Raw genomic sequence first — 15073 nt, forward strand, 5'->3', positions numbered from 1 at the left:
GCTTTAAGTGAGATGATTTTGTTGAGCCAGAGGAAAGAGCAGTACCTCTGCATGTCAACAGATCTCACACTGTTCTCTTCGTATCACTCCTTGTAAATTTTTGCAGTGGAAAATGTGAGACAAAGACTCTTTTGAGAAGCTACAGACATAAAAATATAAATAGATAAAAACATAAGATAAAATCAAACTCTCGTTGATGGTCTGGTTTGTTTTTGTGGGTCATTCTGCTACTGCATTTAATGCGTGATAGCACTCACAGATGCACATGTATCATCGTGTTGTACCTGAATGATAACAGCAGCTTTTGTTTCCTCTCTGTATACACACTTAATGAGAGTGACTCCATCAGCACACCTTCACAGACTTAATAGAAAATTGCTCTCCATTAGGGCAGACGCTTGGCCAAAGGCGTTTAGAGCGTGTGGAGGTGGAGCGAGGAGGGGAAACAGGGTTGAGGGGTGGAGGAGGAGGAGGAGGAGGAGGAGGGGGAGAGGGGTAGGGAGCGTCTTTTTAAACCAGCAGAAAGGTTTTCTCTGACACACATCCTACTTGTTATGACATGCAGAGACACATCTAAAAGCAAACTCCTGAGAGGTTGCTGAGGGCGACCTCAGTAATATGCAAATGATTTCCACCAGAGCATCTTAGACAATGCACAAAGCTGTCTAAACTGGAAGCTTGATACATTAAGTTATTACGCTCGCTAGCTCGCTCGTGGTGGAAAGAAACGGAAGCAGCTCTGTGTGAACCTAAACTTTTCGCTGACCCAATTACCTCAGCTGATCTGCTCTGACTCCTCTGGCCTGTGCTGTTACTGGAGCTACACTGTCATTTGTGTCTCTTCCAAGATTCCTCATGAACATTTCATGCGAGGTGTCTTATAAATTATGAGGGCTTCTCCAGCTGACATTATGAGGAAAAATGGCAATGGCTTCCTTTTCTTCTTGGGCTCTAATCACAAACACAAAGGCTAGCTCAGATCAGGAGGAGAGGCTTTCCTGACAGCTCTGAGTCTTGCGTGGAGTACAGTACGCCTTGCTGAACCCCTCCTCTGATTTCCAGTCACCTCCTTTCTTTCTTTCTCTGTCTACTGTGTGATAATGATATTACAAAAACATTTATGGCTCCGCTCCAAAACCCCTCTGGAAAAACACCCTGTATAAATATTGATTGGATATTAAAATTGCACACTTTTTTCTTAATTCTATACAGCAGAGTCATCTCAGATCACACAGAGGAAACCTCAACTTGTCATCCAGGTTTTAAAGAGGAAATAAAAACGGATTCTCTGCAGCAGAATGAGCCACACTGCATACGTATCATCGCCACTAATTGTAAATAATGCAAGCATCTCATCCTTTCAATTATTCAGCTTTATGTCCTGGTTTGACAGAAATGTAGTGATGACAAAATATCGTAAGTTCTTGAGATGCACAAATGCCAAGGCATCTGTACTGAGAGCTGAGTAGCTGTGTCTTATTAGATTTCCACAAACACAGTACACCTACGCACAACCTAAGTGGATTAAATATGACGGATGATGACATTTGGAGAAAAGGCTCTTTCAGATTACTCAAATCTAATCTGGAACTCTAAATCAGGACTAATCAGTTGCTTTTCAAAGAAGCTTCAATCATGGGAGGAATTTCTGGCTCGCAAAGTGGGTTTCTCGCAAGAAAAGACGTTCTTTTATAGTGCATCATTTTCAGGTTTTTTTACCGTTTGCATTTGAGAGCGACGGCTCTTTATGCACCACAAAAAAAAAAAAAAAAGAAAGAAAAAAAAGAAAAAAGTAGCCCAAAAAGATGTGACTGGGGAAATTGTAAGGAATGAAGTTGTTATAGAAATTATGTTGTGTAACTAAGGAGCCACAGATGAAGCTCTGTGGAGTCTAATGAAAAGCTTCCTGTGACATAACGGAGCAGGAATGTAATGTTAATTCAATTCAATTAACTCCCTCTGGACCAATGAGGAGCCTCTATAGCTGTTTGAGATTAGGAGCTCATCAAAGACAGGAGTGACACCAATAAAAGTTTGCTATAGGAAGACAATGATCCAGTCCAGCCGTGCGCCACAGATCGTAGCCCCACTTTGATTAATCTTGCTAATTACTAGCCCTGGGGTCTCCACCGCGGCTAGCCCTCTTCCCCTCTGTAACCCAACAAAAAGGAGACTTGTGCTCCATTAGATTCTTTGTAATTACAAAAGTCTGCTGCTTTGGGACCGATTCCCCCACAGCCAGCGGGTATAGAGAGAGGAACAAGCCAGACTAAAGGCGGTTTTAACATCAGTGTGGCGGCTATATGTACATTATTCAGCGGGGGAGGACGCGGGGGCTCTGTGGATTTGCAGAGCAGTGTGTGCTTGCGCTTGAACTCTCTCCTAATGAGTCCCTGAAGTCACCTCAGCCGAGGCCCCTGCCCTCATCCTCTCTGTATCTCTCAGTTAATTCAGCTGTCGCCTTGTTTAACCACAAAATGACCCTCCTCACTCCCCCTCCCCCCCTCCCTTCACACACACCGCTCCATGAACAGCCAGCCGCTGTCAGCTGGGGACGCACATGCTATCCCTAACTTGTCCAGGCTACCTCGGCTCACTTATGACCCATTTCTCGGCTCCCTCGTCCTTGTTTTACCAGCCTTTCTGCTGTATAGTTTGCAAATAACAGGAGGTGCACGCATGGTATAGCAGAAAGCAGAGTTCATGCCAGGTTTGCGTTGTGTACGCATTCACCGAAAAATTAGGCCAACCAGGCTTTGAGGGCCATCTCTCTGTGAAATGACTACACTTTGCTTAAGCCAGCAGATCCATTTGACCTACGTCTAATGTGAACCAATTAAGGACTTTACATCAGTGTGCAAAAACGTGAAGCCGAATATCCTTTAATACCAGTTAAATACATGTCCCTGCAGCTATAATACACCTACACATGCTATGGTGGTGTGCTGTGTGATTATGAGCTGATATAAAGCCTGTGCCAGAGTGCCATTGAATGTATTGAGTGAGGTATCTAATGGGCATGGGAACTAATTCCAGGGCAAAGGGGATTAAAGGCTAGAGGAGAGACAGCAGCAGAGCGGATGGCACTCGCTGGCAGCAGAGGGTAGAGAGGGCGGAAAAATAGAAATGAAATATAAATGCACAGAATCCTTGCCTCTTAAATCCTATTTTGTGAAATAGTATTAAAAATTGGTATTTTGTCTAATCCTGGCAGTTATATTTTTATTTTTTTCCAAGTGAGAGAAAAATTAAATATCTAGCGCTTCAGAGAAATACAGTAAAAAACACCGCTGGACAATCAAAGTAGACAAAATCAGACTGTTTCATCTGTCCAAAGCCTTTATCTCCTCTTCTCATTATTTCCTGAGCAGGAGTTGTGCCTTATCCTTTGATCACACTGATATATATTTTTGAGACTCTACCTTGAGGACTGTTTCCCAGACTGGTAGATACGCTGCTGTGTCTACACGCACAAAGAAACCAGGGTTCAGGTCTGTCTCCAGCACTCACACCTGCTCTGTAATCCTCCGGGCCTTTTTCCAAAAACATTCTTCTTCTGGTGATACAAAACTTACTTTGTGGGTCACTGGGTAGGCTAATCTAGGAAACCCAATGCCAGTTTGATTCTATTAACCCACATTGTTTTATTCAGACTCTGTCACAGAGAAGGAGACGTGGGTCTGGTTTTGGAGCAGTTTTAGGAGCTGGTTTGTTTCTTGTTTCTCCAATTATCCAGGTATCTACAGTGGAGCATGGGGCATGTCCAGATGGGCGGTAATCTGATTGGCCAACTCATGTACCCTTTTAAAATCCTGAGCTATGATTGGCTATTTGCCCTGTCAGAGGCTAAATGGACTATTTGGGATGTGTTAGCAATTATAGCAATTATAATCCAGGTGTTGCACATTTTCTTGTCTGAGTGCCTTCAGTTCTGACTTTGGACTCTATTGTATTTCTTTCTACAATAAAAAAAACATCCACAGAGGAATACAATGCATGTGTAGAACTGAAATTATGGTTGTTAAGGGAGACAGTGGACACAGAATAAGTCAGTGCTTTTAATCTGTGACACCCCTGTGCAAGTCATCGGCCTTGTTGGGCCATCCCAGAAAAGTGTTTCAGTTCTTGCTCATGAGAAAAAAGAAGACAATGGGGGTTAGGTTAACTTCTACAGATACAGATGAAGTGTGCAGAATCTGCAGTTGCAGATCCAGAGTTATGATATGACTTGTTTCTGATCGGTCAAAACTAGGGATGCACAGTATTTTATTTTTTTGCCAATATCTGATATGCTGATATTTAACAACTCATTAAGTCGATACTGATATTTTTTCTGTGTACATAATTGCAGAGATCCTCAACTGTCCTCTGTATTGGAAGTATCACATTGCATGATGTTGAATAATCATTTCACATTAATTATGTAATGTTCATTTCTTGCCCAATATAAGAAAAATGTATACTCAAAGCTGTATATTTATTTATGACCATTGCTTTCAAACACAAAATTTAAAAAGATAAATCCTACTTAAAAGCTGGATAATATTCTTCCTGAGAAAATCGTAACAATACCCATCACCAGGGAAAATGAGGCCAATTTCACAGTTGACAGTAAACAAAAGCTCTTTTCACAGAGAAATTATGAGAAGTGCAACTGTTCAGCACTTCAACCCAAATTCAATGAAATGGTTTACTTTGGTGAATGTGCCTAAAGTAGTCAGATATGCTATGGTTGCCTTACAGACTGCTGCTTAAATTCAAATTTAACATAAAACAGGAGCCAAGTATGGGACTGCTCTATCTGAACTGTGCAAACAAATTCACAAAAAGTGCAAAAAGTATCTTTAGCTTCAGACCATTACTTTATCGGTGTATTGACAGAATTTGGTGTGTTGGCTGATATCCAATGTTTTATTTTTACGCCAATCGTAACCAGCCGATACCGATAACTTAGTGGAGTTAGTGTAACTTCATGCTGGACACGGAAGTCATACGCCCAGGTGTGATCAGCTGACGGGTTGATGCACTAACTTACTCCTCTCAACCCATCACAGCGTGTCTAACGTCAAGGCGGCGTATTTAAATCACGTCTCATATTCCTGCTATCTTTTTGCTACCTAGCTGCTGCTGTCTTAATAATTCCTCCTCCACCCCAGCCTCCTCCTATTAAGACACTATATGTATCCTATTGATATGTATGCATCCTTTTAATCTGTACATACGTATGGGGATTTTGCTATGCACTCCTTAAAAGCAGAAAAACTCATAAGAAAAAAGTTTTAAATATCATCTCTTAACATGAACTCCATCATCTCTTCTCATGACGTCAGTCAGACTGTACACAAAGGCAGCACACGTGTGGCCACTTGTCTTTTTCAGGACTGCTTCCTTCAGACCGTCCTCTTCCTCTATGATTTTACAAGAAGCAAACCTTTTTTTTTTGTCTTGCCTTTTTCATCTTATTTTGATCATAGTGGGTGTCATCATGTAATTGAAGCCTGGAAAGGTGACAGAGTGCTCTGTGATGATATTTGAGCTGTCTCAAAAAGGGCATTTCATAAAGGGCAAGTGTTACAGTTACACGTGAATCAAACTGTGACTCATGGGATAATCTTAGTATCTTAGCTACTCTCACCTGTGAATGTTACATTGTGAGGTGACTGCTCCTGAGTCAGAAACACCTTCCCTTACAAGGCTTAACGCCACATATAACAGACATGGTTTCATACTCTGGTTAAACAGACAGAGTTCTGAGTCAAAGCATAGGTAGAAGAACTCTCCTAAAAAAACACAAAAGAGATACACTTTGTTATAAGAAGCAACGTGTGAATCCTATAATATTCTTCAATTTTAACTTCATATTTTTAAATTCATATCTTTAACAAGGTAATGAGATGCTGCTTTTTAGATAGCTCTCTCCGGTGAAGGATTTTATGTACATTGGAAGTTTTTCTGGATTAAAAACTTAACTGTAACAAACATAACATAAAACTGATGTTTTGTGAGCACTGTCTGTGTATCTAAAATAAAGAGTGAATTCTTTATTCATTTGGTGTATTACTATCAAACAGCCTCTTAATACTAAGATCTGTGACTACAGCTTAACAGGCAGTGGAAATTTTGTGGTGCTAAAAATATAAACTTTGACGCTCTGTCAGGAAATTAAACCCTTTTTGTTTTTGCTTAGTCATGATGTTGAATAAAAGTTTTTTCACAGTAGTTTTGGTGCTAATATGCTTTTAGCTAGCTACATGTGTTTGACACAAGGAGTGACAAGCCAATAAAGTTAAACTTTTCTCATTTTTTGTTTTTAAAAATTAGTTGTTTTTTTCATAAAAAGCACAGAAGTATATAATAAAACTATTGTTGTGCAATAAAACCCACTTTCCTGGCTCAAGACAATAGTTAGTCAGCAGAATCCAGCCAAGTCTGGCTTGCATGTTAAAACTAGCTAATGCTAATTTCCAGCATGTGATAAAAACGAGCAGCCCTGCAAGTAGACTGTATAAAACATGAACATAGTCTCTGTGATGTCACTCATTGGTTTCTACTGTGGCATTTTGCAGCCGAATGATGGTGGTCGCCATATTAGAAATGCTGACTCAATGTAACTTTCAGTCAAAGGTGTTGTGCTCCCGGTCAAATGGTCATAATTTGTCCATCACAGATATACCCATAGGCTTTTCAACCATAGACTGTGCTATATATGGACTAATGTCTGTGACATCACCCGAGTGTGTCTGATATGGAGATTTGAAGCCTATCATTGAAGGGGCCACATTGGAAACGCTTTGTTCAAGTTAAGATTAGTTAAAGAGGTGGGCCTTTAGCCTTTTTGCAGACAACAACAGGGTGCTTCAAGTCGGCCATGACCTCATGACCTAATATGGGCAACACTCATAAGATTAATAATTTGGAAAATAATAAGTTATGAGATTTTACCTCAGACAGTGTGTGCAAATGGTGAAACAAGCTAGCAGTTTTTAGTACTTCTGCATAGGCTTCTTATCTTTAGACCATGGCTTCCACTTGATTTTAACTTGGTGCTAAGGGCTCCTCTTTGGCTTTTAAACCCAGCCTCAAGTGGACACTTCAGAAACTGCAGCTTTTTACACTTCAAAGACGGCTTTTTATTTTTTTCCACAGATGTTATTTGTTGGTGCTTCATCACTATATTTCTCCACTAGCGAGACCAATCAAATACTACATGTACACAACACTACACACTGCATATAAAGGCTACAGGGCTATTCAAAGAAAACCGTTTGACCTATCTCAGAAAACCACAGGTGTTACAGAAAACACAACAAAAAAAGCCTCAGAACTATCCAGCCATCTTTGATTTAATCAGGCACACCTGCTGTGGCTCTTCCTGCTGTATGATATCAAGGTGGAAATGAGCAGAGTTATCGTGCTTACCAAAATACTCCTCAGATGGGGGGTTGTCCATGTCGAACAGCATCTTCTTGGTCAGGCGCTCCAGCTCGTCTTCAGGGTGGGCCATGGGAGCATTTCCCTGAAAACAGAGACAGAGAGAAACAGAGTTAGGATTTACAAAGCAAAGAAAACATAATCCATGCAATTACATCTTACTTGTATACATATATGTTCTTTATTTATTCAGGTTGAGATCACAGTATTTCTCACAAGCAGCTCACATGTTAAAGTAAAAACTTAAACAATGTAAACTGTGGAGGCTTTGAAGTGAATATGGTAAATAGGTTACATTGCATATATGCCCCTGTGTGGATTTCACATTGTTTTCCTGTGACAGTTTTGAGTAAACAGTTTAGGCATGTCTGGACTTCTGTATCTTTTGTAGAACTACAAAGGTATAACTTGATCTCTTTGTGGTATTTTCACAAGCGCCCGATAAACCACTGAAAACACACAGTCCAGTTAATACACTGTTCTTGAGCAGGAGCAGATCTCCTAACAATCGACCTGGACAATTTCACTATGCTCTGATCCTTTAAAATAAATTTGCATTACCCAATCGTAATCAGCTGTGACAGGTTCAGCTTCCTCTGTAATTAAATGGGAATAAAAGTGTGTGTTTCAAACCTTTTTTTCCTCCTGACAGATCTCTGGAGGAGAGCAGAGTAGGAAACAGAGTTTTAAATACTTTGTGGTTTATAATGATGCTTTGAAAGTGTTACTCGATGATGCAGCGCAAGTGAAATGTAGATACTCCCTGAGCTGTCTTGATAAATCTTAAGGATAATTTCATCTGCAGTTTTGATGCCTCCAATAAAGAAATCATCCTGTTCCTGTCTGACACAGTGCTGTTTAAAAGCTTTAAAGACATCAGAGCAGATTTATGATTGTATATATTGTTTATAGATAACAGACTCTCATTGGGCTCTTATAGACCAGGTATCATGTTGCATGTTTGGATAAAATGAAACTGGAATGAATGAAATTGCTTCAACTGAGCTTTGACTTAATGATTTACAAAATCCTGACCTCAGTAAATCAGAGTGAAGCTCTGGCTGAAGGTCAAACACCACACATAGACTGTAATCATCATGCAGCGGATGGTCTTGAGTCTGGTTTCCCCTCAGAGATACCTGACCCTGGCTCAGGCCCCAGTGGTGCTGCAGCCCAGAAGGTTGTGCATATCCTTCTGTACAACACAAGCATGTGGAAAAAAAGGTGTGACCCTGACTAATCCTTGTGTTTTTAAAATGATAACAGGAGGAAAAGAGGAGGCCAACATGAGAAGAAAGCCGTGTTTTAAGTCTCGCACATTAAGGTGATAGGTCAGGAGACGGTTGTTTAGCTGCACTGAGAACAAAAGACTGGAGTTGTGAGCCGTGTCGGGGTCTAATCTATGACGGGTTTTATAGGATGACATAACTCTCTGAAGATGTCTTCCTTTCCTTGTGAGCGTGCCCTCCTCCTTATCATGCAGGCTCTGACACCCGCCCGCTGTGTGTCTGTAAGGAGCTGAGGTGTTGTGCCAGACATTTTCTGCCAATCATCAGCAGACCCCTCCATCCCCCCATCCTCCAATCCTCCATCTCAGGGTGCAATCCCATCACAGGTGTGTGCGTCCTTTGCAGACGCCCTGGAGGCCTGAACTCGACACTTCTTTGTGCAGCTCAGTGGAGCTTTTTCAGAAAATCAGTGACACTTGAATGACCTTCCCTGGATCCGGAGCCGGCTGGATCTTTACAGTAGATTTGATTTTCAATATTGTAACAGAGGCCGAGATCTGAGCTGACCTTTGAGGTGCTCCTAATTGTGACATCAGGGAGCAGGGTGAATGTTAGCCACCTGCCTGGTTTTGTAGTAATTTATCCCTGGTTTACTGTGTCACATAAAGGAATCAGATCAGTCGATAAGAGATTGAGTGTTGATGTTTTTGTATTCAGAATGAAAGAGTAATTACTGAACGTGTCACGCAACTTTCCTGGGATTACTGATAACTTCATTTGTATGCCTGAGATTTTCTCTGCATTTGATTGTTTGTGTCAGTCAAAGTTTTATGAGTTTAACTGAATAAAACTCTAACTTTACATTTCAGGGTTTGATATTTGCCATGGCACAACAGCAACAAAAAAATGGTGCAAAAGTTGTATGGATATCCTAACATCACACATGACTTGCATCTACAAGTTGGGGATGGGTACCTCTCACATTTGAAACGATACAGTACCGATGCTCAGCACCTGGTAATGGGTACCGGTACTCAACAGTACCAATTTCCGGTACTTTTTTGTGTTGATATGATACAAAATAGTATTTTTTCTACAATAATACATTTTGTGTTTTTTTCAATTTAACATATTTATTCTTCAATATGTAACCTTGCAATGCTGTGTACATGCCCAGCATGGAAATCACCTACTCTTCTGCTCCCTCACAGTCACAAGGATGCATTTAGGTACCTAAATACAGTACCTTTTGATTTTACATGAATTGGTACCCCGTACTTTTGACATGATGGTGCAAAAACGCACCCCGACTCTCTGTCTTAACATTAAAAAGGCTCAAGCCTTTCAGCGGCTCCAGCATTTAGAGAGCGTCAGCTGGTGTAGCAGAAACTCAAACAACATCTGGACACTGCATCCCCACTTTGTGTTTCAGTTTAAGCAGTAGTTATTCTTTCTGAATTTGAATGTACTTCTGATGCCACAACAACTGACCCCTTCTGAGAAAGAAAAGTCAAGTGTGGTTCGAAAACTGAGGTTTTTAAAGAGGGGACATTGTGCTTTAGGGTGTATTCACACCTGTAGCTTGTTTCCTTTGTTCCGATTCAGGGGGAAAATTGATTCAATTGCAGCGGTTGTTACTTGGTTTGTTTGTGTTCACAAGGTTAAAGTTTCAGAAAATTGGAGGCAAGGGAAAAAATTGAATCTAATTTCTCTTTAATAACAATTTGTCCTGAACATGCAACATGTAAAGTGGTGTAATCCTCAGATTCTCAAGCTTCCAACTGAACCTAACCGCACCTAATGTGACGGCTGCAACTTCAGCTCGATGATGTCATGATTTGTGTCGACTTGGCGGTTTGCACCTATTTTTGTGCTATCCAAAAAACTGAACTCAATTTTGAGGCTCATCCCCTGGCCAAATACTGACTACGCATAAAAAAGGAGTATGCTACCCTGGCTTTTGTTTGTTATAATTTCCTGTTTTCACTAAATGAAATAATGATTAAAAAGTGAATAAAAGTTGGAAAAAACATTCTTAAAGTTGAAATTCCTTACATATCTTGAAGCATAGTCTGTTGGTTGAGGGCCTTGGCATTGTCAAATTTGGGAACCCCTGTTTTAGAAACCCTTATTTCAGCCTCTGTCTGAAACACTTCATTCAGCTGCTGTCTCTTTAAGATCCCTAACTCCAAAAACCCCCTTCTCTCTGATTGGCCGGCCCTCTGGAGGCCTGTCAGTAGAGCTACTGGTAGATCTTTGTGTATGAGGCCTGCCCCTCAAACGTGTCATGAACTCAGTATGAGAACCACATGCAGTGACCTCATCAGCAAGTCTCTTGGGGTTGAAAATCTGTAAATGTTTATTATGAACATCCAGCATTGTTACTTTATAGCTATATTTAAAACATGGGAAAGCAGAATACCCCCTCTTTAATCAAAAAGAATATAGTGATAAAGAAATTGCTTGAGCCTTTTTACGTGTGTGGTGACCAGTACAGTCTTTAGAAATATCACAATCATCTACCCCTGCAATTAAACGGAGCTGAGCTTTGATTTCTCTCCACAATGCATCAAACTGTACCTCAGACTTTATGTTGCATGACTTTGGTTGAGCCCGGCCCACTCAGGATGCAGCCGGCCGATAATGGAAGCCCAAACAGTAGGCCTCGTTAACTCTGAGGGATCGACACGTTGGATGTGTAAATCTTTCTGTCGTGCCGGAGCGCTCTGAAGAGAGCAGCTGGGCCAGAGCTCTGCAAATTCTTGGCACCTTGTGTGTTCTCTTTCACTGGACCATAAACAGCTGGGATCACATCACGGAGCGTTGAGACCAGATGAAACATTCCTCAGCAGATCCTCTTTTGTCAGCTCCAGTGATGGTTGAGTTTTTGTAAATAAATGTAGTGATAAATGAAGGTACATGTCAGGGGGGTTGAGTTCTTATAGAAATAGCAGCATAAGAGAGCGGATAATAAACGTGGATCGCAAAGATGAGCCCTTGTTGTCAACACTTTGCTCATTATACCTGTGCTGTTACTTTGAGACAGTGAAGAGGATGATTTAACTCTGTTAATCTGAGCTCCACATCAAAAGCACACTGGAGAGGGAACGAAATGCTGCTATTACCAGAAACAGACTTTTGAGTTTAAGCTTCATTTATACCTTATCCACTCTGTGACACCCTGCAGCAATGCTCTGCCAGAGAGTTTAAAGCACCTTGTTAGGGAGTCTTTTGTGACAGCACGGAATAATTTTTCACTTGAATAAGAGAAAGAAATTGCTTCCCTGCATGCTTTATGATTGCTTCGCAGTTCCTTGTCAGCTTTTCAGAGGCAACAATAGAAACCATACAGCAGCTATACGTGGCGCAGACGTGAGTTTTCAGTTATGTCTGGCTCAATTCAGTAAATTGTTTGCCTACGCCCTCGGGACAATCAGCCACACTTTCACTGAAGTTATCGCTTGAATTCAGCGCAGACTGGGTTAAAAGCTTCACTTCTTTTCCTCTATTTTCCAGTATGTGGAGGCTTATAGTGTCAGGTCATGTGTCATCTGCTTTTTAAAGGCAGAAATCAATCAGCCGTAATAGTCCTCAGAGACATCCTGATGGAGCTTCATATTGAATCTACTTTTCAAATGATGCTCAGGGTGTGTTTAATGTTGGACAACTTGAACTCTGAAACAATGCCAACATGTGTACACAGACTGCTGTTGCGTGCCTCCTGATACAGCATGACACTGAAAGGTGAGCAGAGTCTGGAGCCGATCACCACCTGACTGCCACGTCTATGAATAAAGCTGTGCGCCTCCTGCTGAGGAATTGGCATTGTGTCAGGACTGATTAAGCGAGGAGAGTGGATTGGAGGAGGGGAGGGCAGAGGGGGCTCTGTACGCGCTCTCACCTGATGCCCTGACAGCACCGTGTCCCGCTACGAACCAAACCTGAGGCTCTGTCTCTCTCCTGCTCGCGCTGCAGTGATAGAGAGTGAATGAGAGAGACAAGTGTTCTCAGGGAATCAGATCTGAACCTTTGTTAACGCAGCTGGAACAAAGAGGAGCAGGAGAAGAGGAAGCAGGAACTATTTACATATCATCACCTGCTTTGGTACAGCACAGGGGGAACTTACTGTACAGATCTCCAAGATATCTGGTGGCAGAGCAACCCACGGTTGAACCCTGACTTGTTTCAATAATGATGCAACATCACTCAAGTTTTGCATTAACGTAAGAAGGACACAAATAGTGCATGGATCTATTCCTCCCACTGTGTGTTTCCTGATGTACAGACAGCTGACAGGTATCAGCAACACTTCTCTTTATTTCACACAAATCTTACAGCTGAGCTGAAATTATTGTGCGGTTTTGCAGAATCAGTTTATGAAGAATATATACGGCTTGTGTTTATTCTGAAGGTGTACTTGTATATACTCAAAGTCTTCATAAGCAACAGCAGAAGTTTCAACGGCTGCACTGAAAACACAAACATCACTGCGTTGACACCGCTCTGCAATACTCTGACTGAGCACTTGTTGGCAGTGTGGTTTCTATGCTAGTCAGAAAGAAAAAGCTGATATTTTCAGCAGAAATGAATGTGTTTACAGCCTGGTTTAAACAACGGTTTTGACCATCACACACTCCACAGGGGCTGAATCTTTCAGAACTTGATATTTGGTTGTTAAGCCTTGAGTTTTGCCCATGTAAGGTCACAATCAATTTGACAGACAGGTGAGCACCCTGTTGCTGTCTGCAAAAAGGCTGAAGGCCTGCCTCATTATCGTATCCAACCTAGAACAAATTTAGTCAGAGACCAGCATTTCTAATAACAATGGGCTTCAAAACTCAGTATTAGAAAGAGATGGGTGACATCACATATACTGTGTCCATATATGTCATACAGTCTATGGTTTTTCAATAGGGAGTGTATAAATGCTGCTATTGATCATAAAACTGCTAAAACACAATTGTTAAAACAAGTAAATAAGAGAAGATACAGCAGAAGATGGACAGTATGCCAAAAGCATGGCCAAAGCACAGTCAGTTTATGGCCAATGGACAGTATAACCAAAGAATGGCTAAACTACAGTCCAAGTACAGCCAAAATAAGGCTCAAGTATGGCTCAAGTATAGTCAAAGTATGACCAAAGAATGGCCAAAGTATGATCAAAGTATGGCCAAAGTATAATCAAAGCACAGTCAAAGTATGGTCAAAGTGCAGCAAAAGTAAGGCCCAAGTATGGCCAAAGTACATTTTAAGTATGATCAAAGTACGGTCAAAGTATGATCAAAGTATGGCCAAAGTAGGAGAAAAGTATGGCCAAAGATCAGTCAAAGTATGAGCAAAGTACGGAGATTCAAGAACGTTGTAAAAGCAGGAAATACATTGCAGCTTAGCAGACCAATCACAGGTCTGCATCAGATCAACACATTTTTAGAGATGCACGTTGGACCACTTGGTCAGGCTTCTGCATTCCACACAGAAGCACAATTAGCACAATTCAGGCTTTGCGGCCTGTCAAATTTTAGGCTTAAAGTTTACTTCATTGTTTTCTGCAGGCCTCACTAATCAAATGTGAGGTTGGGTCAATACTTTCAAAAACAGAGATCTCCATCTTTGGGCTTTGTAGGCCTCTTCAGAAACCAGCCCCCACTGAAACTACATTCATATCTGGAGCTGTGATTTTAAAGCCATACAAAAAACCTGAGTTAAAGCAGTTTTTTATTCTGCCAAGTAAAAGTGTCTGAAAGACGTTCTGTTGACAAGCTTTTCTCACCATCCAGCCTTTTGATATCTGAGGTGCAGTAGAGGACAGACTAGCAGTTTCTGTAATCTGGTGTAAGAAAATATGTTTATACATTTTTATCAGCCATGGAAATCAGCCAAAATGTGAAGTCTTACTACTCTTGCAAACACCAAATCTGCTTTTCTAATTTGAGTAATTTGAATGTGAAGCATAGTTGAAGTCAAAGTCTCTTGCAGGAATTTAGAAGACTTCAAATTTTAAGGTGCTATTACTGTAGCAAAATTAAGTCAAATGATTCACAAATGCGTAAACACATCTGCAAGTAGTAGGTAAAATATTTAATATTTTCCAGCTGCACAGTTATTCAATTTAAGCATATGTCTGAATGTGTTCACAGTTGTGATCTTTTTATGCATTTGTTGATCATTTTACACAGTTAGAAATAGTTTTGGGACATTAGCTCTATAAGATTCTGGTTCAACTTTTGAGGAATAGTGAGCTGTTTGCTTGTATTTAGGCCAGCACTTATTTTGCTCGGCTCAAAAGCAATGTGCAAAGACAATGAGCTCAGGAGCTGCAGGAAAAACAGCACAAACCACTGAGCTGAAAGTGATAACCAGAAGGGAAGGAGTACAAATGCTTTAAAGCAGGAGCCCAATGAAAGACAAGTGCT

The 15073-nt window shown here is 41.0% G+C and overlaps 1 protein-coding gene across 2 annotated transcripts in view; it reads right to left on the reverse strand.

Annotated features, from left to right (window-relative positions):
- lpp (LIM domain containing preferred translocation partner in lipoma) overlaps positions 1 to 15073 on the reverse strand; it is a 259259-nt gene that overhangs the window by 68775 nt on the left and 175411 nt on the right. For both annotated transcript variants that reach the window (XM_074668419.1, XM_074668420.1), the window contains one exon: positions 7420 to 7516. In XM_074668419.1, the coding sequence (XP_074524520.1) occupies positions 7420 to 7516 (97 nt within the window). The remainder of the gene's footprint in view (positions 1 to 7419; positions 7517 to 15073) is intronic.

The sequence above is a fragment of the Halichoeres trimaculatus genome, unplaced genomic scaffold, assembly GCF_033239565.1.
Source record: "Halichoeres trimaculatus isolate MK-OKI-2021-1 unplaced genomic scaffold, fHalTri1.1 fHalTri1_scaffold_4, whole genome shotgun sequence".
NCBI classification, from domain to species: Eukaryota; Metazoa; Chordata; class Actinopteri; order Labriformes; family Labridae; genus Halichoeres; species Halichoeres trimaculatus.